The sequence below is a fragment of the Drosophila persimilis genome, unplaced genomic scaffold (assembly GCF_003286085.1).
Source record: "Drosophila persimilis strain 14011-0111.01,24,50 unplaced genomic scaffold, DperRS2 tig00000606-arrow-arrow-pilon, whole genome shotgun sequence".
Lineage (NCBI taxonomy): Eukaryota > Metazoa > Arthropoda > Insecta > Diptera > Drosophilidae > Drosophila > Drosophila persimilis.
Genome location: NW_020825324.1, coordinates 907467 through 934364, shown reverse-complemented (window position 1 = coordinate 934364; position 26898 = coordinate 907467). Strand labels below are relative to the sequence as shown.

The 26898-nt window shown below is 45.4% G+C and overlaps 3 protein-coding genes across 3 annotated transcripts in view; 2 read left to right on the top strand and 1 right to left on the bottom strand.

The window, feature by feature from the left end:
* Positions 1-1464: 1464 nt before the first annotated feature.
* On the top strand, positions 1465-3848 carry LOC6597402 (bifunctional lysine-specific demethylase and histidyl-hydroxylase NO66). Its single transcript, XM_002022458.2, has one exon. It carries the CDS (start codon positions 1559-1561, stop codon positions 3620-3622), a length of 2064 nt encoding a protein of 687 aa, XP_002022494.2. The 5' UTR covers positions 1465-1558; the 3' UTR covers positions 3623-3848.
* An 8-nt stretch (positions 3849-3856) lies between these two features.
* Positions 3857-4267, bottom strand: LOC6597401 (39S ribosomal protein L33, mitochondrial). Its single transcript, XM_002022457.2, has 3 exons — positions 4184-4267; positions 4011-4114; positions 3857-3944 (listed from the first exon to the last, which is right to left on the bottom strand). Exons 1-3 carry the CDS (start codon positions 4222-4224, stop codon positions 3895-3897), a joined length of 195 nt encoding a protein of 64 aa, XP_002022493.1. The 5' UTR covers positions 4225-4267; the 3' UTR covers positions 3857-3894.
* A 12412-nt stretch (positions 4268-16679) lies between these two features.
* Positions 16680-26898, top strand: part of LOC6597399 (insulin-like growth factor 2 mRNA-binding protein 1) — a 28754-nt gene continuing 18535 nt past the window's right edge. Inside the window, exons 1-2 of the mRNA XM_026990644.1 lie at positions 16680-17237; positions 26113-26333. Of these exons, the coding sequence (XP_026846445.1) occupies positions 26221-26333 (113 nt within the window). The 5' untranslated portion in view covers positions 16680-17237; positions 26113-26220. The remainder of the gene's footprint in view (positions 17238-26112; positions 26334-26898) is intronic.

The following is a 26898-nucleotide window of genomic DNA, read 5'->3' as shown; positions in this document are numbered from 1 at the left end:
AGAAAATCAGTCTGAGCGTGACGTCGGGCGCTGCTTAGCCAGTGCAAATTGATTTGTTCCTTTTGGCTATAAAAATAATCGGATCTGATCCAGATTCAGCAATCTGATAGATATGGCCGTTATCTATGATTCTGCGTTTTTAGTTTTCTCGAATCTGCAATATTGTGGGTGCAACAGATTTTCGTCCTTTGTGTGGGCGGAAGGGGGTGGTGTGAAATTTTGAGATATACGTTTTATAGTGAGATCTAACAGAAGTGCGGATACCAAATTTGGTTACTCTAGCATTAATAGTCTCTGAGATTTGTGGATGCCCCAGATTTTCGTCCTTTGCGGGGGCGGAAGGGGGTGTGGCGAAATTTTGACACAAAACGGTCAAAGTCCGATATCACAGGAGCGCGGATACCAAATTTGGTTGCTCTAGCTCTTATGGGTTCTGAGATCCTTGAACTCATATTTTGCAATTGGCAAAACCGACCATGAAACCTGTGTGTTAGAGAGAGACAGAGCGAGAAAGAATGAAATTGTTTTATTGATTCTGGCTATGATAATTATACGATCTGGTTCAGATTTTGCACTCTAGAAGATATAGTCATCTTCTACGATTTTGCGGTTTTAGTTTTCTCGTATCGTCGAAATTGTGGATGCCACAGATTTTCGCCCTTTGTGGGGGCGGAAGTGGGCGGGGCAAAGTTTTGAAATATTCTTGTAGCAGTGACATATCACAGAAGTCTGGATCCGAAACATCGTTGCTCTAGCTCTTATAGTCTTTGAGCACTAGGCGCTGAAGGGGTCGGACAAACGGACGGACGGACAGACAGACATGGCTCAATCGACTCAGCTGTTGATGCTGATCAAGAATATATATACTTTATGGGGTCGGAAACGATTCCTTCTGGACGTTACACACATCCACTTTTACCACAAATCTAATATACCCCAATATTTTTTTTGAGTATCGGGTATAAAAAACGGCTAAAATTGCAACAAAACACCGCAAAAGCTGTGCAAGCAGGGAAACAGCTGATCCAGTGCGACCGACCCTCAGAGAAATACCGAAATATACCGTAAATATACTGACGAATTAAAGTTATATTTTACATATTACTCGTTTTTGATCTTCCGTGGAATATTCTCAGCTATATAGAATATTTAGCAATTCTGTCCCTGCCTGTCCCCCTGTCAGACTGTCCTGACGCTGACGACTGGATTGTGCCAAGTGGTTGTCACACACACGGTCCCTTTTATTTATTCAATTTCTGCACCGCCGCTTATCGCAACTTGCCTTGGCTGTTTTTGCTTGTTGTCCATACCCTTTTTTACAGCCCATTCAAAATTACGACTCATTTTCTCGTTGCAGGAGTGTGAGTGTGACCCTCAGAAATATACCGAAAAATACCGTCTCATTTTCAAAAAAACCCGAAGAAACGAAAAAGTGCCAAAACCAGCCAGAGATTAAAATATTTTGCGGTGAAATTAAGTCTTCTATTTCTGGGGAACAAGCGATTTGATGTAACTGGTATTTGACAATCGACTGATTGTAGATTATAACAGTTTAAAGATGTCCGACAAGAATAAAAAGGTTTCGGCCTTTGCCGCCTATCGCGGCTCCGCAACCTCAAAGAATGATGTACAAAAAGGAACAAAGAATTCCGACAAAAATGGTGCCGCAAAAAATAACAACAACAGGAACTTGGCCTCCAAAAATGGCGGAAAGCAGAAGGGTCCGCCAAAGAAGAACGGTAGCTACAGCGACGGCGACAACGGCAGCAGCAGCAGCAGCGGCGAAGACGAGGAGGACGACAGCACCGACAGCAGTGATGAATATGAATCGTCCGAGAGTGGCGAGGAATACACGCTGAACAGCCACTCGTCTCAATCCTCGCCAGAAACTCCGGCTAATACTCGTGAGTCACTGAAGCGTCGCAACGATGAGGCGGAGGGCAGCAACCCCATCGGCGCCAAGCGTACTTCATCCACTCCAGTCGGCCAGTCGACATCGGCTGCCAGGTCCACACAGCAGCCAAAGGCGCCCTCCTGCCCCCTCCAACGTAGGTCATGTCCGCTGCCCAGCAAGAAGAATACGGTTCCAGTCAAGGTGGAGGTGGCGTCGCCAGACCGCGCGTTGCTGTCCCCACAGTCGATCAAGAAGGAACCCGGGGCCAGCATGTTATGCAGAATTAAAATCGGTTTAGTTAAATCTGTTCAACCCGGAGGTGATGCAGGAGCAGAGGCTGGCGCTGGTCAGGCCGTAAACCGCCTGGAGCCATGCCATAAAGTGCACAAGGAAAACAGCATTGAAGTGGGAAAGCGGACACTGGCTCAGCTCATTGCTCCGATGACGATGGCCACTTTCTTGCGTGACCACTGGGAGAAGAGTCCATTTAGAGTGAAAACAACGACCTCAGGTGGATTCTCCAATCTAATATCGTTCAAGATGATCGACCAAATGCTGATCCAGAACCACGTGGAGTATACCACCAACATCGATGTAACCAGCTATGAGGACGGCGTGCGGAAGACCTTGAACCCTGACGGTCGTGCCTTGCCCCCTAGCGTTTGGGCCCACTATCAACGCGGCTGCAGCATCCGTATCCTGAATCCCTCCAGCTACCTTGTCCAGCTGAGGCAGTTGTGCGTCATGCTGCAGGAGTTTTTCCATTGCCTGGTGGGGGCCAATGTCTACCTAACGCCCCCCGAGAGCCAGGGATTCGCACCGCATTACGATGATATTGAAGCCTTTGTTCTCCAGGTGGAGGGCAAGAAGCGCTGGCGCATCTACGCCCCCACCAAAGAACTGCCCCGTGAATCGTCGGGCAACCTCAGCCAGACCGAATTGGGCGATCCCATAATGGATATAGTACTGAAGCCCGGCGATCTCTTATACTTCCCACGCGGCTGGATCCACCAGGCCATCACAGAGAAGGACTCGCATTCGCTGCACATTACCCTCAGTGCCTACCAGCAGCAATCGTACGCCAATCTGATGGAGAAGCTCATGCCCCTGGTTGTTAAGGAGAGTGTCGAGCAGACCTTGAAGCTGCGCAAGGGGCTTCCGCTGGACATCTTTCAGAACCTTGGCGTGGCCAACGCCGAATGGAAGGGCGCGCATCGCCAAAAGTTGATACAGCATATCCAGAATCTAGCACAGCGTCTGGTGCCCACCGAGGGTCAGATCGATCGGGCCTTGGACCAATTGGCCATAAAATTCCAGCACGAGGCCCTGCCACCCACCATTGCGCCCCAGGAGTTGAAACGCACTGTATTCGGTGCACAGGCTACCGCCGATAGGAATGGCCATTGCTCACTTGATTACGAGCTCGCAGAGGGGACGGCAGTGCGTCTGCTGCGTGCCAATATCGTACGCCTGACGGTCGACGAGGGTGTCCTGCGCTGCTACTACTACACGGACAATGGTTTGGAGTATTGTAAATATGAGCCAAACTTCTTTGAGCTGGAACCGTTCCATGGTACTGTTATTGAGACGCTAATTCATGCCTATCCCGAGTATACAAAGATCAAAGATCTACCCCCGATGGGAAACGATGAAGACCGCTTGGAGTTTGTCGAAGCCCTCTGGGAGCGCGGAATCCTTATGGTTGAGAAGCCCTTCAAAAAACTATAAGCTCGGGCATTCTTCCCCCCTCAAAATAAACGAACCCAAAGCGAGAGTCGAGTCCTAGTAAACTAAGATATTCCCTGTTCTGTTCACCATTTGTAATTTGTGTTCTCCCACGCCTTAGCCCGCAGTGTCTTTAATGTTATGTGTCGAGTCCCAGGGCAGCGCCAACAGCATGAAAATTAACAAGAACATGAATTAAAAGAACAAATAAATAATCCAAGGGATGCAACATTTGCGTGTGTTTGTGTGGTGTAACATTTATTTATTCTACATGTTCAGGCGCTGCGGATTCTCTTGCGCTCGCGGTATAGGCTATCCTGTTGAACTGCGGAGATAAGTCGGATGAGAAAAGATTTCCATTTCAGCTGTCCATATATATATGTATACTCACTGTACGGATCGAAGCGTATCACCTCGATCTTCTCGGCCAGGCGTTCGCGGAACGCATTGTACTGATGCCCGCTGACCACGCTCTCCAGCACGACCATGATGCGTCTACGGGAACACAACACACCAGACAACAAATTACCCAATTATCCCTGTCTCTCAGGTAAACATACTTACTTGCTCTTCACCTTCTTGAATAGGACATTGGTGAGGCGCATTTTGAGTCAATAATTTGATTTTATATAGAAAAAACGGCTAAAATTGCAACAAAACACCGCAAAAGTTGTGCAAGCAGGGAAACAGCTGATCCAGTGTGACCGACCCTCAGAAATATACCGTAAATATACTGACGAATTCAAATTCTATTTTACATATTGCTCGTTTTTGATCTTCCGTGGAATATTCTCAGCTATATAGAATATTTACTCATGCCCACATAATTTTATACGATTGATGAATCAATTTTTACTTAACTGGCTTACTCTTAATACTTGCTTTTATTGGATCTTGTGTAAAAAAAGGTTTTAGCGCAAGAGTTCAAACAAAACAAGGATTTTGCGAAATAGGTCACACAAAAATACGTAAGAGAAAAATTATTCCAATTGCTCAATTTTTTTCTACCGTTGAATAATGCTGCCTAACTAAAACCTTTAGCTTTGCCCGTATAATTTCAGGCCATTAATGAATACATTTTCTACAAGATTGGCTAGTTTTTAGTACTCCCATTTATTGTATGTTGACTGCAGCAAGGTTTAAAAAAAAAGGTCAACCAAAAAAACAGTCGCAATGTTGCTGGTATAGGCATAAAAGTGCCCTATTTCGTTAATTTGATATGAAGATTAAACGTAATTTATAAAGATCTTTTCTCAAATTTATACGTTTTAGACATATTCATTATTTATTAGCATTTTGTATGTATTTACCTCGATCCTCATACCTACTGAGCCTGGGATGACAAACACTTTCTCATATCTATAATATCCTCTTCCCTAGGGTATGAAAATTAGTGTTGCCGGTAATCATTGTTGTCAACCAGTTATGAAGACTAATTCCTGGTTATTCTTTCTTCCGTCGAAAATTCTCAGCTATATAAATCTCTGAGTTCTGCCCACTTAATTTTATCCAATTAATGAATCATTTTTCTACTTGACTAGCTTAATTTAAACTCTTGCTTTTATTGGATTTCTATCTAACATTGAAAATTAAGTTTAATAGATTGATGAAACAAAATAACTTAGCCCACTTAAGCCCCCTCTATTTAAACAGTTGAACGCCGTTAGGTATAAGATCGTGGTAACGACACGCTAACTACACATTTGCTACATAGGAACTACATTTTATGTATTTATCAAAAGCGACACCTGTGCACGTATAGAATATTTATGACCGTTTTTTTTTTAAATTAAATACAAGCAAAATGAAGTGTGTTTAAGTGTTTCAGCTGATCGAATTTAGAAATTTTCAGCCCTCCCCGTCATAGTTCTAGTTTTTATGAAAAAAAACCGCAGATTATGCATACAATTTTTTAGCTAATATGCAAAAAAAAACCCTGGAAGCGGAATATAGTCTACGATTGGATGGGATTCTACGAGTATTTTAGGTTTTTACACAATTGAAACAATTGATAATGCAGATGTTATTGATTTGATATCAACTCGAGATGTCTTCTAAGTACATCGGGAACATCATGTGGCACTCGAAATGGCAATTATCGGAACGCATTTAGTAAATGAGACTGTACAAAACATTCAAAAATGGCCATCATATTGGCCAAGCCTGATTTGATAGGGACTTAAGAAATAATCACTATTATCATAAGTATCATAGATAAATGAATTGGACTCAAATGCTAGGAGCTTTATACATATACTCATCAACAGACGTAAAGTGGCCATCAATAGGGACCTATATCTGTCAGACGCCAAGGAATGGTTCAATAAACAATCCTATTCCACTAAACCCACTAAATACTTGCAAGGGTCGAATGGAAAGGACATTTAGAGATGATAAATAACAATATCTTGTATATTGATGGATTATTTCTTACTGAAAGGAGATAAGTTTTGTCATATAGTTCCGCTAGGTGTTCGATGATCTATTTTGTTCAATCCATAAAGAGACGCAACATCAGGGCGGATAACTTGTACCTATTATCGTCTTTCTGTAGATGGGCGTTCCCAAATCTTAACTAGCTTCTATATTTCAGATATAATCTGTCAGATCTGTTTGTGGAGATCAGCCAGGACTGACCAGCATTTGGTTTTCCATGGGAATTGTAACTGTGGGAACATTTTCCCCCCTACTTCGAGTTGATAATATTTTCTAAGAGCAGAATAAGCTTAAAGATTGCTCCATTCAAAGAGTCCTACCTTCGAACCAGTTGGAAACGTTCTGGTCTGGTCCACTCCGGTCCGGTCCGGACCGACCCTGTTCTATTCTTATTTTTGTGACCGCCCAGAGCACAGCACCCAAATGTCCAAGATGTCCAAAGGACTATGATCATTGGTGGCTATTGTGGGGACAACAAAGGAATCAAATAACAATAAGCTTTTTCTAGTTTCGCAGCTTTTTGGGCAGCGACACAGCTGTCCGATCGAGGGCAGGACCAGATCGGACTGGAACTGGGACTGGGACTAGACCTGGACACGGGCCAGACTGGGCGGTCAGTCGACGTGGACGTGGACTGGACTGGTCAGCGTGAGAAGTGGCGGACGCACAGCATCCCAAGACGGCCGCTGCGATCCGCACAATGGATATGGAAATATGGTTTGTATAGACGGATCAGGCTACAATTTTAGGGGCTTTTGTTATTCAAAATTAGCCAAAATCGAAAGGGAGAACTGGACTGGACCAGGAAGATGATGCCCTGCATCTGCTGTGGCTCTCGAATGGCGCCCAAAACTTGAAGAAACATGTCATCCCAACGTTCTAGCGTCTGCTGGATATAGACAGATGTCCCTGTCCTCCATTGCTCTCAGTGTTATGTAATTTTCAACATTTTTTAAGATTCAAATTTGTTGGGTTTTATACAAAAATCAAAGTAAAATGCCAAATATGTAGGTCCCAACGAAAAGACTACAAACTTAAAGGCATCCAGAAACATCCAGGACACACTGCACACTCGTGTGTGCGTGAGTGCCTGTTCATTGCCTGACAAGAGTCAATGATCGCACGGCTGCAGAGGTGACTTTTGAGAAATGGGAAGTGCCCCAAAAATCGTAATCAAGCGCAAAGGATCAGCCCCAGAACAGAACAGAACTGAACAGGACGGGACAGTAAGAGTCGGCTTTGGATGTTTTGGGCAGGGGTATGGGTATAGTATGGTAGTGCCTATATGTATATAGGATGGTGTGGTCTGTTGGCTATAATCCGGCTGACGCTGGATCAGAGCACGAATAGCAGGGACATGGGACATTGGCCAGGGTGTATGAGCACGAGGATTCGCTCGTTCATTCGGAACCTTTTCGGCAATTACCGAAAAATAAAGAAGCGAATTAATGCAGAGCCCGGCACAAGGGCAGCCACGATCAGGGATGTAGAACTGTACATGTGTCTGTCTCTGTGTCTGTGTGTGTCTGAAAACACACACAAAGAAAAGAAAAACAAAAACACAAACGGAAAAAAAATAAGAGTTTTTTGCACCTGTCCCACAAGGAGAGCAAGGAGCAGGACAGGGAGAGAGCCAGTAGCCAGACGACAGCCGGACAGCAGGAGAAGAGCCAACAAAATTAAGGATAAGCAGTGCAGTGAAGGAGGTTCGGTGATCGAGGATCGAGGATCGAGGATCGTGGATCGTGGATCGGGGATCGAGGATCGTGGATCATGGCTCGTGGATCGCGAACGGCGCGTGCCACTCAAAATTCCAGCTTAATTTTTGCTGCTGCATTTGTTTTTCGTTTTTTTTGTTTTTTTTTGGTGGTGGTGTTGTGGCTGTTTGTTCAGCGGTTTACCCTCGAGCAACTGGCACTCCTATGTGGGTGCATATCCGCGTTCCGATCCTTGATCCTTGATCCGATCCGATCCCCTCCGCTCCGCTCCAAGCCGATCCTAGCGCTGGCCGTAAAAGTTTTGCGTGCTGCTTTCTCATTGTTATGCATTTTAAATATGCATTTTTTTTATGGCCGCCAGACATGCGACGAGCCTGCCTCAGCTGCATGCCCCATGCCCCATACCCCACCCAGGCGATAGCTGCTTCGTTGGTGTTCTGCCAGTGGCAGTGCCAGGGACATTTTGTTCACCTTTTGTTTTGTGGCTAAATGCCCGTTAATTCGCGGCGTTAATGAGCACGACGAGGCCGGACCCGGCCAAAGGATACCCCAAAGCATGGTCCTGGGTGGCCTGCAGATGGTCAGGGACTATCCCGGTGCTTCTCCCTTGATCTCGCGCCAATAACTGCCCTGGTCCCGGTCCCTCCGTCTCCTTCGGCGCAAGTCGTTTCAATTTTCAGTTGCTGATTGTTTTTATAATAAATAATAAACTTTTTATTGAGGGGATCATACACGTAACAAGGCTGCAACTGCAATCTGCCGATGACACCCCAAAGCGCTGATGACTGACCGGTTTGCGGTGCCTGAGGTGCCTGAGGTGCCGATTCGGCGACAGCACTGGACTTTCAATCAAGGTGTAATACTGCCAGGTGAGAGATACTCAAAATGTTGGGCTGGCAATCCGTGCATCAGTGGATCCGGATATGTTTGATCTTTTCCCTATACATCCTTCCCAACATGCTTTCAATCTTCACCTTTCCCTGTCTCGCACTTTAGTCTTCCCATCGTTCCCAATCAAGAATGTCTCATTCCATTGTTCCTCTGTCCATTCGACCGCTTTTCGAGGGCCGTTACTGTTCCCCTTTCTACTGAAATCCATTCATACCGTTTCCGGTATTCCATCTATAGGTACCCCCCATGTATCAGACCTGTATCAATGACTCCTCTTCCAATAAGTTGCCTTCCTATTCCAATTCTTGGCAGCGCCTTTCCTTCCAGAATTGCTCTACTAGTTTCTTAATTAGTGGATTCCTCATCCATCGATTCCCTAACACTCTTTTAACATAGTTTATACTGGAAATCTTTCAATGGTCTCTATGGCCCTGTTCAACAGCAGTTCCCGTGCTATCCTTTATCAATTTCACTTGACGTTCAATCGTTCCTCTAATCAATTGCCCTTTGAATCGAATCTTTTTGTATCGTTTCACTGTGAATCGATTTTCCCATAAATAACCAGGGTACCAGGGTTTCTGTCTACTTGTTTCTGCATTTGTAGGGGCTTTGCTGTCACTTGAGAGATGATTCCAGGCAATTGGGCCCCTACCCCTTCGTAGCCCTAGTCTCTGCTGGCACTAGTCCTACCCACCAATTTGTAGTCTTTATCCTTTATCCTTTATTTTTGTTTGTTCATGCTGCAATATTGAAATTTTATGTTTTCATTTGCGCTGCGTTTCCCGTTTCCCGTTTCTTTTCGCGTTGCATTGTTTTTGTTGCTCCACAGGAGGAGGGGAGGGGCCGTCAGTTTCTTGTAATTGAGCTGACAACATTATCGGGCCACACCTCCCTCTTGGGGGCAGGATGTCGGAGCTGCGACTTCTCATAATTGCTATATTTGTGGCGAGCACCAACAACCGCACAGCAGCCTCAACAGGTAAACCAGCTGCTGTTGGGGCTGCCACATCCCCCACCTCCGTCCCGTGTGCTCTCGGAGTCCTCTCCGATTACGCAATCACAACTCATTAAGCGCTGATTAAGACACTTGGGACGAGCTGGTAAACGTCGGGGAACCGTCCAGCCTGCAACCTGCAACATGGAACCTGCAACTTGGGACCGCAATATGCAAAGCGACAACGCGATGCAGGCAGATCAGATTGCACAAGATCCTGCCTGCACTGCACAAGGGTAGGGGCAGGGGCAGGGGCAGGGGCAGGGGCTTGGATATGGGCACGGGGCCATGTGGCACACGCGTTTCTCTCTACTGAAGAAGAAGAACGAGAAAGAGGGAGTCTGCAACGATGCAACAGCGCACACACACAGCAGCGAGGGGTTGTGGCTGGCTGGCTGGCTGGCTGGCTGGCTGGCCATCCATCCACCGGCAAATGGGCACGCGACTTGGTCCTGCATTTCCCCCATCCCCCGTCCACCGTCTCCTTGCTGCCTCTCGTGGCACGGCACCTACCACCTTGGCGAAATGCAATCCTTTATCCTTCATTCCCCCTTTCTTCTTTGAGCTGGTTGTTGTCGTTGCTGATATGATAATTATGAGAAGAGTCAAGATTACGAGTATCGAATGGCACCGCCGAGGGCTGGGGAGGGAAGTGGACGGGAGGAGAGGAGAGCATGACATGGCACGGCCCGTTCGGTGCATTGCCAGGGAATGGTGCCAGGAGAATGGTAGGGGAATGGGTTAGGGTCAGGCAGCAGCAGCATCTATTGCAACAGCTCTGCCTCTGCCTCTGCCTTTGCCTCTGCCTCTGCCTTTGCCCCCTCTCTGAGTCACACCCTCAACTGCATTCCCGTTAACCATTCACCGTTCATCGTTCACCGTTAACCAAGAAATGGGGGAACAGCACCGGGAGAGAGAGAGATAGAGAGAGAGACCGAATCTTCTGGATACCCTTTGCAGCAGCATTCGTCAGATCAGCCCTGCTCCAGTTTTCGCAATATTCTTGCGATTACGATTTAGGCAAAATTTTTGTGAAGTTTCCATAAATTTAAATATATTTGAATGTCCTTTGCAAGGCTTTCTTCTGCGCGGTGGCACAGCTCTGGCTATAACGGTAATACCCCTTTGATGGCCATAATAATAAGGCAACGAGAAGAATCTAAAACGGGGGAGCTGCTAAATGAGCGAAAAACCAACAAACACGGGCGGCAGCAGCAGCGGCAGCAGCAGGTGCACCTGATGACGATGGAGGAGATCAAGGATCGCCGATCCTCGATCCTCGATCCTCGATCCCCGATCCCCGATTGCCGATGATAGGGTTCAGTCCAGTTGAGGCACGGCACGGGTGCTGACCTGGCCCCAAGGGAGAGTGCGACTGGCAGGCACTTTCGCTGACTGGCCGCGCAGGATGCATGTTGCATGCCGCACGCGCTTTCTTCTTCTGTCATGGAGAGAGAGAGAGAGAGAGAGAATGGGGAGAGTGGAGCAAGGGTCCTGCCGTGAGATTATCATCATCCAATCAGCCTAGACCGAGTTCGGGAGAACTGGCGCTGTCGGTGTCGGTGTCGGAGGCAGAAGCAGAACTTATTAAAAACGCATTGAGGTCACTGCACCAGCAGATGAGGAAGTGAAGGAAATGAAGCAGAAGGCGAGAATGAAGAACTGTTAGAACAAGAAGAGAAAGGATACAAGTTCCAATAAGCAGATGAAACGGGAAAGCAGAGTACGAGGAATAAAACTAATCAAAGGCACACGTGCCCCTGTGTTCAGTTCTGTACATACTCATACGTACCTATACCCTTTTGCATCCTTTCACCACAGATCCTTCTTCTTCTTAGACATCACTCCTATGGGATATGATCCATTAAGAAAGGTGATCCATAACCTGCACCATTTCGGAACGACACTCAACTTGGTGACGTCAGCTCCCCTCCCCCCAAGCCAGGACTCCGGAACGGCACCCATTGTCGCATCCTATCGCATCCCATCCCGTCCAGATACGCACTTTTCCGTCCTCCCGGTCCTCTATTCCGGCACGGGACAGCAGAGCAGCAGAGGGGTAAAGGGGGATGGGCATGTGTATGGTTATGAAAGGGGGGTTGACACACACGAGGGTTGCAATCTAATGAAATAATAATAATAAAAAAAATAAATAAGCCAAGGGCAGGGGAGGAGAGTGCTGGCTGTGCGGTGGGGTGGCTGCTGTACAAAGTCCCGTTTATCATTTACATATGTACATACATCCGATTTTCGATCCGCAGCAGCGGCATGACAAACGGGATACTCGCCCAAACTACTGTCGCACGACACCTTTTCCACCGACGCTTTTCTACCATGGCATGTGCCATTCAAGGGATTCGCTGGCCAGATCGATATGGAGTAGGCTATGGCGATATTTCTGCGGAGATTCCACCATTTTCTCGATCGATCAAAACACCTTCTTCACCTATCGGCTAAACATCGCATAGAAACGTGTGGAATGGCGGAATATCTGATACATTTTCGGAACGGAAAAACCTGACGGGCCATCCCAGACGTTGATGTTGGATGGTGGGCAGTGTGAACCGACTGTGGGAGGGTAAATCTACACATGAGGACATTCTCTGTGCCGTCGGTGGAAAGCGTAGCGTCGGTTTCTGCGTTGTAGCGACGCAACGCAACGCAACGGAATGGAATGGAAAGGAATGCTCACCGTTATCCCGAATCAAAATCGCAACCCGATATTGAAAAGTGCGTCGCAGTTTCGCCCTCGGGGGTGGGTGGTGGCTCGTCGATTGTTGTCTAACTCTCGCAGTATCCCCCTCAATCATGGCTAGAGGTAGAGCTAGAGCTAGAGCTACGGCCCAGGACAGTGCGAGAGCCGGCTGTAAGGTCCTGTATATTCCTGCCGCACGCACACGCATCGTGCACACACACACACACACACACACACACGCACACACACAGACATATGCCGTATCCTCGACCTTGTCCTTGTCCCGTTTTTTGGGGTTGAAAAAACAGTTCGGTTACATGAAATTCAGAAACGGGATAGAAAACAATTCGGGTATGTGTGCGTGTGTGTGTGTGTGTGTGTGTCTGTGTGTGTGTGGGCTGTGTTGGGTTGGTAACAGTCGGATATTTCTGAATTTTTGCGGCTATTCGGGGTGCGCATCGGATTTAGCTCTATAGGGAAAGAGGAAGGTCGGAGTGGCAGTGGAAGTGGAAGTGAAAGATGAAGCAGTCGAAGGAAGGTCGACGAGCGAAAGAGCAGACGAAGAGGAGGCAGAGCCAGCCAAAGAGGAAGAAAATTGGAAAGTGAAAATGAGGAAGCAGACGTAAGAAATATGTTTACATTCATACGAGCAAGGTCATAGGAAAGAGAGTGATAAAGACGGTGCAAGGAACAGATCAATGGGACCATCCTGATCTAATTGCAACACTACCACTCTTCCTCTGCTCCTCTGCTCCTATTCTTCTGTTATCCTCTTTCTACACCATTCTGCACTCTCTTCATAGTCCTCATTACCTTCCACTCTTTCTTCTGTTCTTCTATCGAGTTCTGTTGATCGTCTACTGTTTAGATTCTTCCTACTATTCGATTCATTTGGTACAGTATTTATTTCTAATTACAGTATTACTAGTATTTTTTCAGTATTAATACTATGCTTCTAAGGATGGTCACCACGGCTTAAAGGCACTCTCTGCCATGAAGTTTTGCTGACTTTTCGGTTTCCAGCAGTTCCAGAGAAACTTTGTAAAAGTTACATGGAATGTCTAAATATATCTACATATGTATACCTCTATTTATTTACCTTTATTTAATAGAACGAATTTCCACAGAAATGAGATTTTTCACTGCCTCTGATTGCATGACCTTTGACAGAAAAGAAACCTAAAAACATGTACACACAAAATGTCATATGTATTCGAATAAATTACGATTGGAACAAATTGGAAATGTAATGATCTTGGGTTGCAATTGGGTACATCTTTGTGTGTGGGTACATTTCTTGTAGTTTTCTTTTTTGGTACAAAATTAAATTTATCAATATGCTCTCTCTCTCTCTCTCTCTTTTCCCATATTGCTCTCATCCTCATTCGCTTCCTTCCTATCGCTCTCTCTGTTCCCTTCTTCCTTTCTTCCTGTCCGATTCCTGAGTAGATTTTCATCGAAGAGCAGAGCAGCTGTGCCGACAAGCAGAATTTTCCGACATTTATACGAACCAACAGGGAAAACAGACAGAAGGACGGACACACAGACAGTCGGAAAAAAGAGAGACAGCGAGCGAGAGAGAGAGAGAGAGAGAGAGAGAGAGCGAGCGTTGGCGTCTGTTGCTGCTCTTGCTACCCTTGTTTTTAGAGTTTTCCATGAGTTTTCCCTCCTCTGCCTATCCGGCAGTGGTCTGTGACAATGAAAATTTCGCTTTTCACACTCACCCTCGTGACGTCGACAGCGCAGCAGAGTCAAAGTCGATGCCAACGCCAACGCCAACGCCGACGCCGACGCCGACGACCACGCCAATGCCTGCGTCGACTGCGCAGCGTCGTCACCGTTTAACAGAAGACCAAAACCAAACCAATCAGATGGAAAATATACATACGTTTATCCGTCGTCGCTCTCTGCCACTTTTCCCTAGGTGCCCAGAGAGCATTTCTCAACCTTAACACCGCCGGCCGCCCACGGGTCCAGGCCGCCCGTCCTGGATCGTGACAGTGAGCGCCAGAAGTCCTCCTACCCCTGATGCGATGCCCCTCCCCTCCTCAAGATCAAACAGACAGGGAAAGCCTAATGCCCCAAGTTCTGTACGATACAGTCATGGAAAAAGTAATGCTCAGTGCACAATTTTTTGTTTTCAGTAGGGTTCATATAAGAAAATAATTTAAAAAATTTGATTCTTATTCTTATCTTTTTCTAAAATGCTTGTAAACAAATTATAGAGGTAACATTTCATATTATTTTTTCCATTACTGTACGTCTGTAATTCCTGATTTTGTCTTTATTTTTCGGATATCTAGATCCTAACTTTATCCCTGTACTTACATATATATGTGCCTTTTAAAAGATTAATTAACCGAATTTCATTTGTATTTACATTTTATTCGAATTAGAAAAGTTTGGAACTAAAAACAATAAGTTGGCACAGGAAATAGGATATATTTCATAGACTACAAAATCTGTTTAAATAGCCCTAAATCTCATTTTAAATTCTTGCCAGATGCACAGAGTGAAATTCGATGACTGTGTATATCCTAGATAGATCAATGATATTTCACAGAATCTATTCAAAATTTATATTCTTAAACATGACCATAAAAGTGCTTTAACTTCTAAGCCATTTAACCTACCACGGAAAATCAAAAGTATACAGATGGAGAAATTTGTGAGCTTAGGCCAAACACACTTTATGTATTTTTAAACAGTTTTTTTTAAAATAGTTTTACAAATTAAAAAAAAGTACTGCTCTTTTTTACCCACATTAAAACCAGTTTTTCCAACAATTTGTTTGTGGTTTCCATTATACTTTTAAACTGCAAATTAATATGTGGAATGCTCCTCTGAGCAATTTTTGTGTGGAGTTCATGGCGTTTTTGTCGCCCACTCCTGCCCTTGGAATGGCGCTTGTGATGGGTGGCGGAACACAATTGTGAGTGACTGTGCTGTAAGCAGGCTGCTGCTGCCGGCTCCTCGGAACGGATAAACAGGCGGATTACAGACGCCGCACACGGGGGGACGACCGACACCGACACCGACACCGACACCGACCCGCACAGATGGGATGGTCAGCCATTTTGGTTTCCGAGGTCTTTACTTAACTTTCACTACCGCTTTGTGTGTGTACTGTTTCGGTGTGTGTGTGTGTGTGTGTGTGTGTCTGCTCTGTATGGGGAAAATGTGACGCCGCTGCCTTGCTGCTGACTGCTCTGCCGCTGGCTCTGCTGGCGCAGAGTTTTCCTCGCATTTCCATCGAGCCACATACATCCGAGGGTCGCCGCCAGTGCCCGTGCTGCCAGTTCACTCGTCGTCGCCGTCGCATTAGTTCGTTTGACTCTCAACTCGACTCTCAGCCACAGTTCCAGCCACAGCCACAGTCACAGTTACAGTTACAGTTACAGTCACAGCTCCAGGGTCCAGGGTCCAGGTCCAGTTCCAGGTTCAGGTCCAACCACAGCACCACAGGCACAGGCACAGGCACAGCCACAGCGACCACCTATATAGCACCGGAACAGTAACCGCCATCGTTATATCGCTATATCGCTATATCGCTTATCGTTTAGCTGCCGGAAAAGTCTGACGCCGTCGGTTATCGCCGTTTTTTTTAAGTTGATGCAACCTCCAGCTGAATGCCAGTGACAAATACCAAAACGAAAATATTGTACAAGTGAAAAAGTGAGCCCAAGAAATACGAAAGGAATTCCATTCCGCAAAAAAAAATATTCCAAAAATCCTCAATCCTCAATATTGTAAGCAGCTTAAACAAGATATAGAGAGAGGGAGGAAGTGTAAGAGACAGAGAGAGAGAGAGAGAGAGAGAGAGAGAGAGTGGAAAGAGCAAGGAAAAGAGAGAGGAAGAGACAGCGTTTTCCAGTTTTCCTTTTCCTTTTCGTTTTCCTTTTCTATTTTTTTTGTACGCACTTCACGCACTTCCAGCTACTGCCATCTCGCTCGCACCAGCACACACACAACTCACACACGCACACGCATACATACACGCACATAGCCACCCCAAAACCAGAGTTGTCACCTAAGCAAAAATCAATAAACCATAGATGGAACCAAAAAAAAAAAATAAATAAAATAAAATAAAAACGAAAAGGAAAAGGAATCCAATCGAATGAAAGCAAAACAAAACTTTTGTGTGTTTCTTCAACTTTCTTCATCGTAAGAAAACACAAGTGCACCCCCTACCCATATGCCACCCTGAACAAAAACAAAATGAAAACTCTGATCTCCCAACTCGAACTCGGACAACATTTACCCTCCTGTCAGTTCAATATAAATTTTAGTTGCTTTTCAATTCAGTTTAAAAATTTTCTCGTTTTGCCAAATTCTTCAAAAAACAAAAATCACACTCTCCCACTATCACACCATCGGGCACGCGGAATATAACCATCAGTGTATTGAAACAGCTCTAAAACTAAAGAAAAACAAAACAAAAAACCTATAACCAGCCGCCCCCAGACACATACAGACAGACACAGACCTTTCGGTACACATTCGAAATTAGGCAACTACCCAACGATTCGATCCATCAATCGGTTCAGATCTATAATCATTAGTGATCCCTAGCAGATCATATTTCAACAAAGTCAACGTAGTATATTGTATGGAACATATTAAATGGATTGCGGAATGTATTAGAAGTAGAGCTGGAAGGCTCACATACTTTCATTCACAGCAAGCCCCTCGACAGTACATAACCCAAGCCCCTAAAATTCCCAGTTCGATTAATTGGAAACTGTTCAGATCAATAGGCACTGGAGCGCTCTATCAACCATATCAGCCATCATAAAGCATCCAATCTGTTTCAGTCTGTATGAATCAATCAGTCAAAATCTATCTCATGAATGATCAGATTCCCCCAATCGAATTTAATTTGTGAGTATACCTGGCCTATCATTACTCGTACAACCAATTCCATAATCCATAATCAGAATCAGACTAACTCGATGATCATCTACTCTACTCGTATTTAACACATTTTAAACAAAGGGATACCATGAAATCCTTCCGATATCAATCAAATCTCCTAAAAGAACTAAGGATGTGAGATCTTCGTTACTGAAATGATTGAGCATCTACTGGTTGAAAATCGTCGTCTTCTATAACTCTGCGATTGTACGAGTAGATTAAGATACTTGCTAAAAGGCAAGGACATCTTTCGTATGAGAATGAAACTAGTAATTGATGTCCGTTGAAGGCGATCTGTCTCTTAGATGTCTTTAAGAGAGCCTGCTAGGGCTATGTCCTTATGTCCTCATTCACTCTCCGCTTGTGGGGGATCTTTGTCTCTACCTCTACGACGACTTCATTCTGTTCTTATTCACATTGACTCCGATTCATTCTCTACTATGAGTAGGCGTATTCCTAGGGGGCCCACATCTGTCCAGCCATCTGTCCTTTCCATTCATAATCTAATGGGAGATTTCTACACCCCAACTCTAGACGCCAACGTCCAACAGTTGCCACAGTAGCAACATTGTAGCACCACACAGTAGCACCACTGCTACTACAGTGTGACCACCACTGGCCACTAGCCGGCATGGAGAGCCACCGTTGAGAGGATTCTGTGCCAGAATGGTAGGGCTCCACTGTGGATGAATGCGTTGGATGTGGCGTGCCACTGGCAGAGGTAGATGCAGAGGTATCCGTGTCTATTTTAAATGTCGACGGCACGGGACGCGCGTGGCATGAATGAAGTGTCTGCCCCTCTATGCTGTTGCTGCTTCTCTCGTCTTCCTTCCTCATTCTTATCTGCCTCGTCTTGTCTCGTTTCGTCTAAATTTAATGCATTCTCGAGTGGGGCCAAAGGCGCATGGAAGATGCGAAAAATCAAATCAATTTTAAAGTTCAACAGCCCCTCCTCATCCTCGGGGGGGGAGGGGGGCGAGGGACAGAAACAGAATTCTACAGCGAACAGAATTTGAATTAGAATTAGCCTAAACCCTCAACATTCCTTGATATCTGTGGGAGGATCCCCCCAACGATATTCTCTGGCACTCTTCCCGCCATTTCTTTCTTTCTCTTCCGCAATCCGCAATCCGCAATCCGCGCTCTCCCCGAACGGACACAACTGTACTTGAGCGTAGAGATGATTTGTGGCCCTGTCCTTGAAAGCCTTTGGCTCTAAGAAAAAGCTTAGGTAGGCAGCTGGTTGCCCCGCGATCTCTGCCGTTGCACGCTTCACCTATTATATAATGGTGAATGGTGAATGGTGAATGGTGTGTCCTGTAGCCACTCGTTGCCCCTCCGTTCCCCCGATTCCCCCCTCCCTCAAACCATTTCGCGTTCAATTGTTTAATGTCCTGTGTTCTGTTTTGCCTGCGTATGTATGTGTGTGTGTGTGTGTGTGTGTGTGCGATAGAGAGCCGGCGTCAGGATATATGCCAGAGATTAACCCTAGAGCGGTGTCACATTTGTCTGTGCCATGCCGCCTTCCTGCTCTCAGATACGATACCCCTGGCAGATCCATCGTTCTGGCTATTACCATATGATTTATGATTATGATAGAATAGATATACCATATGTAGAAGCCAAAATTCAAATACAGACAGAAACTGAAACGAAAAGTGGACTGGCATTGGGATTTAGTTTTGCAAAACTACAATTTCTTGAGTTTTGGCTTCTATAATAAACAATAATATAATATAACCTATAATCGATGTGTAATGTATTTGAGATAGTTCTTTGATTTGGAGGTTTTCGCGAATCAATGCTGTCTTGATCCGGAAAGGGTCTTCTTATTTATTTATTGATACCAAATCTGTCCATAAGAGAGTTTCAAATGCCATTTTACCCGTTGAAGTGTCCGAGTGTCAATCTGTGTATGTAAGCATTCAACACCCTATAAGACATAAAGATATGTAGTTGGATAGATATACAGGATACAGACCAGCAAATGATGGTAATCATCTTTTTAAAAATAACATTTTGCTCACTTTTCATAGAGATCCCGCACTGGCAAGGGAAACCCTTTAATGTGACAAGATTTTCGCCTTTGAAAATTACGGACTGCACTTTTAGCACATATGTTTAGAAGTGAACGGCAAAGAAGGGAACAAATTACAAAAACTGAAGGATCTTAAGCCTTGAAAGATTGGCAGACCAATCCAAACAATATTTACATTATAATTGCATCAATTTTCAAGGGTTTCTTCCTTTCAATCTATCAACTGTCCGTCTATCTGCATTCGCCATTGCATTCGTCAAATTGCAATCCACCACTGGGCCGCTACCCAGCACCCACCACCCAATGACCACCACCCAATGACCACCACCCAGAGCCCCATATGCAGGAGCAGAGGGGCAGACCTACAGACAGACAGACAGATAGACAGATAGACAGACAGATAGACGGACAGACGAACAGGCGGATACGGAAATATGCACATAGCTCTCGACAATGCCATTCGCAGGACTCGGCTTCCTTCCCTTTCGCTCTGCCACGTGAGCTGGTGGGCGGGTGTGGGGGTGGCGGCTGGATAGGCCTGCTATTGCATACTTTTGAGGGGTTGCTGCGCCACACACCACACACCACACCACACACACACACACACTCTGGCCTCTGCTGCTGCAGTTTGCTGCGCGCGCGCCATTTTGTGCCGCATGCAACAAAGAGTGCAACAGGCTGGATGGGGTCTGGTCGGGTCGAACGACAGACAGCCTTCGGTTATTCGCCGATGGCACACAAATGGGGGTGGGATAGGGAGCGGGAGCGGGAGCGGGAGGAGGAGGAGACCGCCTGCCCACGCCCACTGAGGCACTGACGGACCACTCAACAGCCAGGGCAACCAGGGCAACCCCTTGTGGTGGGAGGATTTTGTTGCAACCGTACTGCCACCGACCGGCCGACCACCAACGTGGAACGTGACGAGTCATAGCCATTGCCACCCCTGTGGTGGCTGTGGTGCTGCTTGAACCCTCTGACGATGCACTTTTGTTGCAGCTTTTTGTTGTGGAGGCAGCAACAAGGAAGCTTTTCAAGCCGCTAATTGGCTTGTCAGGAAAGGGGATTCGGCTCGGTTCGGTTCGGTTTGGTTCGGTTCGGTTCGGTTCGGGGCATGCACTATCCGCCCGCCAACCCTTGGGCGGCACGACTCGGCAGGGCATGGCACGGCACCCTTTCAGCGGTCGGAGATGATGCCTATTAAACGCCAATTAATGTCACCTTCAACAACTGCAATTGCTGCAGTTGCCACAGCCACTGCCACATATACACACCCCTTGGACCCTGGACCCTGGACCGTGGACCGTGGACCCTTTCCATTCCTTTTCCTACCTTGGTACCCTCCTCCCTCCTCCCTCCACCCTGCTGACTCTTGTCGATTCTGATTTTGTTTTGATTGCGACGCGTGCAGGGCTTACAACCAGAAGCAGAATACGAAGAAGACGGCAGGGCAGGGAGGATGGGAGTGTGCCTGTGCCTGCGCCTGTGCCAGAGCCTGGCAGAAGTGGAAGTGTTGCAACGCGTTGCATGCAACAAGTGACCTTCAGGCAAACCCTTTTCAATTGGATAATTGCAACAGGAAATGCCAGCGGACGACGGGGCACGTGGGAAGTGAGCGAAAAGAAAGCCAACATCATGAGGAAAGGCTCGAATGATGGGAAATGAAATTCCCATAGAATGATGGGGCTCCGGTCTCCCTTTCCGCACGTTTTCGATTTCTCCATTCAATTTTGCTAACGAGCCATTTACACAGAATATTCTTTGGTCTGCTTCGGATTTCCTATAATGGTGGGATCTTAAAGGATCTTTCAATAATGTTTCCCCTCTTTAGAATTGGTATCCGTACACACAATTTTCAATAGCTTTATGGGAAAACCCTGAGGCCTGGGATTTCCATAAGTTAAATCAAGTTTGAGTATGGAATTTTCCATGGTTAAATCTCCTTATGTGCATATAGTAAAAAGTCGATTTTTTTTGTGTGTGGGCTTAAAATAACAGGACTAATCGTACTCTTGGAATTAAACTTTTGCCAAAAACGAAAAAAAAAATACAACATAAACTCAAGGACTAGCCCCGTGTTCCACCCCTCCTCAGACACCTCTCTGTTTCCCTCTCCCCTGTGACTAGGTTCCATGTGAAACGAGCTTAAAGCATTTTGGACAGAATCTCCCCCATCCCCTTTCCCACTGCTCGCATTTCGTTTTCGTTTTTCAATTTTTGGCAGCTTTTTGCGCTCTTTTTTTTTTGTTTTTTGTTGCTGCCTTCTAAGAAACGGCAGAGGGCAACAGGAGCAGGAGCAGCTTTTGTGTCCACTTCCTTTGCCGCTTCCTTCTTCCTTTTCGAGCTTAAGCGCCGTCGTCGTCGTCGTCGTCACCATCTTTCTCCATCCACAATGGTTCCCCCGTGTGCCAGCCAGTAGGTGTGTGTATGTCTGTGTGTGTGTATATATTTCTGTGGCTGGGCTCTCTTCATTTTTTGGGCAACGGCGACAGCGACAGCGACAGCGACGGCGACTGCGACGCCCCTTGGCCACTCACCCAGTCACTAGCTCACTCACTCACTCACTCATTGAAATTTTCGGCAATACATACCGCAATCGCATTTGCTTTTGTGCGTCTTCTTGCCTGCTGTTCCGTTCGGTGCTGTCGCTGTCGCTGCCGCTGCCGCTGTGCTCGCGGGCTGTGTGAGTATGCGTGTGAGTGTGTTTGCTTGTGTGAGCGTCGTCGCGACGCTGTCTACGCGCATAGGAATTTTGGGCAGCAGCGACAGCGACGTTTACCGAAAAAGAGAAGAATCTCAAGGCATGTGGTTCGAGTGAAACTGTCGCAGCGCTGCTGCTGCTGCTGCTGCTGCTATCTTCTCTCGTTGCTGCTTCTGTTAGCATGTGCTGCTTTCAGCTCTGCTGCTGCTTCTGCTTCTGCTGCTCTTTGATGGCGGCCTACTTCAAAATCCTCTGTTGAGAGAGAGGGCTGTAATATTTAAAAATATCATTAATGTATTTTTTATATAAAAAATATATTATTTACATTTGATATTTATCATAAAAAAGTATGGAAATTTTTTATGACATTTTGCCTCTACCTCGCTCATCACGCAAAACTGAGCATTGGTGCTCTCTTGCCCTCATACAAAGTAGTCATTAGACTCAAGCAGCAACGCCAGCAGAGTTTTCTCTTGCTACCCTTGAAAAATTAGGATAATATAAAATTGATGAGACGTTTGCACTTATTAAAGCCGGAGTCTAGTAGCTACAGCAACAGTTAGTTCTCTTCAAGCGAAATAACTCAGAAATAAGAGACGCACTCAGCATCCCAATCCAATTCAACAACATTAGCGACGATCGCGAGAAACGAAGCAGACCGAGCAGGCAACGCTGCTGGCGTCGCGGTCGCTGGTTGGGATTTTGAGTGTCATTTGTATGTGGACGAATAATAATCACACTCAACGCGCAAGAGCGGCGCTCTCGGCTTGGCGCTCCAGGTCTCTCTGGGCACGTTTTACTGCAACATTTAAGCACAGATGGGGCAACATATGAACACGCTTGAAAAAGGACACTATACAATGGTTGAGATGACAAAGTCGGAAAACAGAGTTTACATTATTAAGGCAAATAGGGAAGCTCCATACTCAACAAAACATTTCCCTGCAGCTGTGTTTAAGACAATACTAGGATTATCAGTAACTTGCAAGTATAATTGGCCAACATTTGGGAGCACTTAAAGGCCAAAAGTAGTTTTCTAGGTTTATCAACAAACTATCACTCTCTTGCATCGTTCACATTTGATTTTGTAAGTTTCACTACATGTGTAGAAACATAGGGTATGGAAACTTTCATACCAGCTCTCCCAATTGAGTGTAATTGCTATTTTCAAAATAACAATCAGCTCAAAAAAAAAACAAACACTCAAGGCGCGAGCGGCGCTCAAAATCACACTCAAAATCCGAAGCGACAGCGACGCCAGCAGCGATGGCGCGTCGGGCGACGGGTTGTACGGTGGTTGTGGAAAAATGTAAAAGGAGACACTGTGGACTTTTGCTGCCTCAATCTTTTCTCGGCCGCGGCAACGAAACAACAGAAATTTGGTTAAAATTTTGGCGGTTGGCGCTTTTAACCGAATTCAGAAAAGTAGTTCCGTTTCCGTTGATATTATCCCACAAAATCATCCTAACTGTAAGCAACGCAACGTCGCGGATCCGTGTTCAGTCCTTCAGCAAAAAAAAGAAAAAGAAAAGAATAAACACAAAAAACCACCAAAAATATACACAAATACTACAAAAAATTTGTTTAAACCAAACACGCAAAAATACCGCACACCGCAAAGACAAGCATACTATCATTTTTTTATTTGTTGGTTTTGTTATCACAAACAAAAAAAGTATTCAAGTTTTTCCACGTTTCGCGCCACGGATCCGACATTCATTCAGTCACGGGCGGCCCCCACTGTTCTCCCCCGACCCCATGTGCGCCTACGCCTGCGTCCCCAAATAATTAGAGAAAAACTTGAACAAAAACAACAAGGCGGAGAGAGAGAGAGAGAGAGAGAGGGAGGAGAGCCACCAGAGAGCACTGGAGAGCGCGCGCGGGGGTGTAGTGAGTGCGAGAGGGGGGCTGGGCTGCTCCATACTGTTGTTTTTGCTGTTACTTTTTTTTCGTGGCATATTTTTTACTTTGACTTGTTTTTTCCCAACATTTTTTCTTTTTACCTTTTCTTTGCTTTGTGTTTGTGCGATGCGGGTGTAAGTGTGCGGGTGTGCGGGTGTGTGGGTGTGCAACAAAAAAAATATATATGTATATTTAAAATAATGTCCCCTTAATATTGTTTTTCTCATATTTTTTATGTGTTATTTTTTGGTGTTGCCCACAAAAAAAAAGATCGCCTGCCAAAAAAATAAGTAAATTCAAACCGAAAAAAAACCTTTTTTTTTGAAAACATTCCATTCTGTAAATTTGGCAATCACAAAAAAATAAACTATCAAAACGCGTGCAAACAAAAAATCAAAGTCAAAATCCACACAAAAAACAACAGCAGTGGCAGCAAAAGAAACACACAAAAAAAGACGGCACTCTGACATCATCTGCGCTCCACTCCCCTCCCGCCCCTAACCGGTACTACTCCGCACAGCTGCCCCACCTCCCTGCCCCAACCCGCCACTGCCAGCAAGAAAACATACAAAATTAAAACACAAGAAATAGCAACAAAAGCAACAACAACAACAAAATGTAAGCCACCAGAAAGAAACGAAGCAAAACAAAAGCAGAAAAGCAGCAGAAAAAAAATTTCCCCATTTTTGGGCACATTTTTTGTTTTATTTTTTGTTGTTTTTTTTTTTTTTGTAGAGCCCATATGCGAGAAGTGGTACTTTTTTAACACACACAAACATACGCACACGGGAATATAGAGAAAGAGGGAGAGTGACAAAAGGCGATGGGGAGGGGGGTGGTGGGTGGTTGTGTGGGGCGTGGGGCGTGGGGCGTCCATGATCAAAGTCATCAGCTTTTGGGGACAGCGCCAGCAGCCGCCAAAAAAAACCCCTCGCTCTCACGCATAAATCTATTCTAATGGTCCACCATCCCACAGTCCCACCGTCCCACCGTCCCACCGTTCCACCGTCCCACGAATAGTCGCCAGCTCTCCCGCTCTCTGCCTCTCTCTGAGCAGCTTGATGACGAAAGCAAACAGCATTGTGTGCGTGTGCGTGTGTGTGTGTGCGGCTGCCAGTGTGCGTGCGCCAATGAAAGCAGAAAAGAAAGCCGGCCGGCGATCTCTGTGCTGGGCGAAACAGCTGTTGTTCAGTGGGTGGACACGGAAAAAAAGCTCTGCGTGTCCCTCTCTCTCTCTCTCTCTATCTCTCCGCCTCGGAAAATCACAGCCTAAAACTTTATTTTTTTATTTTTCTCTCGGCCATCCACAAAACTAACCATACTCTTCCACTTAACACCATTCTCTTTCACAGATTATTCTTCCCTTTTTGGCTCAATTGACACCACAAAAAAAAAACAACAACAAAACACACAGCAACAACAAAATCCTAAAAAACAAAAACCCTTTTTTGGAACAAGGAAAACACAAATTCGAGCGCAAAAAAAAACCCAATGTAAAATTTCACAACAAAACTGTTTTCAGCAAATTAAACAACGAAGAAAAAATAAAAACGGAAAACGGTGAAAAGACCCACAACAAAAAAAAAAAAAAAAAGGCCATAAGTAAAACATAAGAAATGCTAACTCGACAACACGAAAAAATAATTACAAATAAAAACAAAAAATAACTAAAAACTCGCCAGTCCCCTGACCAGCCAAAAGTTATTCCGGGCTCAGCAAAAGTTTTGTTTCTTCGACCAATAACAACAAAAGCAAATAAACAAACAAAGCCAAAACCAAAAACCAAACAACAAAACACAAAAAAAAAACACACACACACATTTTTAAAAATTAATCTGTCAAGGACATGTGTGAATCGATTAATTGAGCGAGCAAAACAAAAAAAGTTCCATCATTCCATCCTCCCACCAAACAAAACACCAAACACACATGAAAAACAGGGGAAAAGCTAAGAAAAGAGAAAGTGCAGAGTAAGAGTAAGAGTAAGAGTAAGAAGAGTAAGCCATTTTGAAAGCTCTATTGGAACCACCCGCCACCAATCCCCGATTCGAAGAATTCTAAAGTGCTCCACCCCAAAACACACACAAGTTTCGGTTTCGGTTTCGGTTTCGTTTCGATATCGTTTAGGCAGAGAAGAAAACATAATTATTCCTATAGAAACTACTAGACACTATATATATATCGTATAAATACTTTATACATAGATATACATATAAACGCGAGCTAAGCCAAAGCCAGAAAGTCGATCAAATACAACAAAATCCTCGTTAAAGCAACCACAACAAAAAGAACAAAAAACGAAAGCAGCAAAAATGGCATCCGAATTGGATCAGTTCGCCGACTTGGAGCTATCGAAGGAGGATCGCGAACAGATCTTCGATCCGCCATTGGATCGGCAGCAGTTGGAAGGTGCTGGCACCTCAAGGTATGTATAAAAAAAAAAGATCCAAAAGGATCCAATACTCCTCTATCTCTCTGTACCGAAAAACCAAAACCAAAACCAAAACCATACCCCCACCAATCCACCCATTTACTATCACTGATTCCCCACCTCACCCCACCCCACCCCACCACTGTAAACTGTAAACTGTAAACTGTAGCCTTTTTTTGTGTAGTTTTGTTTGTGTGATGCTTTGTAGCTTTGCCACCCACAAGAACACAGGGATATCAGACCCCAGACCCCAGACCCCAGACCCTACTCCCTACTCCCTGCTGCCAAAGTACTTGAAACTGTGCCTGAAATTCTCCTCACAAAAAATGGCGACCAATTCGTTTGGGCTGCCCACAAAAATGTACTCTACTCTCCATAACGTCTCATAAGTAATGGAAAGCCCAAGCAAAAAGGGGCAAGGATTGGTCTTTCTGGCCAATCCACAATTGCACAAATTATCACGCCAAATAACATGAAGCTTGCCCCTCGCTCTGTGCCACACCCGCAGCAGCAGAACAACAACAACAACAACAAAACCAACTCCTTTTGGACATACAAC

Coding starts and splice junctions, on each gene's coding strand:
- LOC6597401 (XM_002022457.2), bottom strand. CDS start 4,224: ATGCGCCTCACCAATGTCCTATTCAAGAAGGTGAAGAGCAA. Junction 4,115..4,183: donor TTCAAGAAGGTGAAGAGCAA/GTAAGTATGTTT, acceptor GTGTTCCCGTAG/ACGCATCATGGTCGTGCTGG. Junction 3,945..4,010: donor GATACGCTTCGATCCGTACA/GTGAGTATACAT, acceptor TTATCTCCGCAG/TTCAACAGGATAGCCTATAC.
- LOC6597402 (XM_002022458.2), top strand. CDS start 1,559: ATGTCCGACAAGAATAAAAAGGTTTCGGCCTTTGCCGCCTATCGCGGC.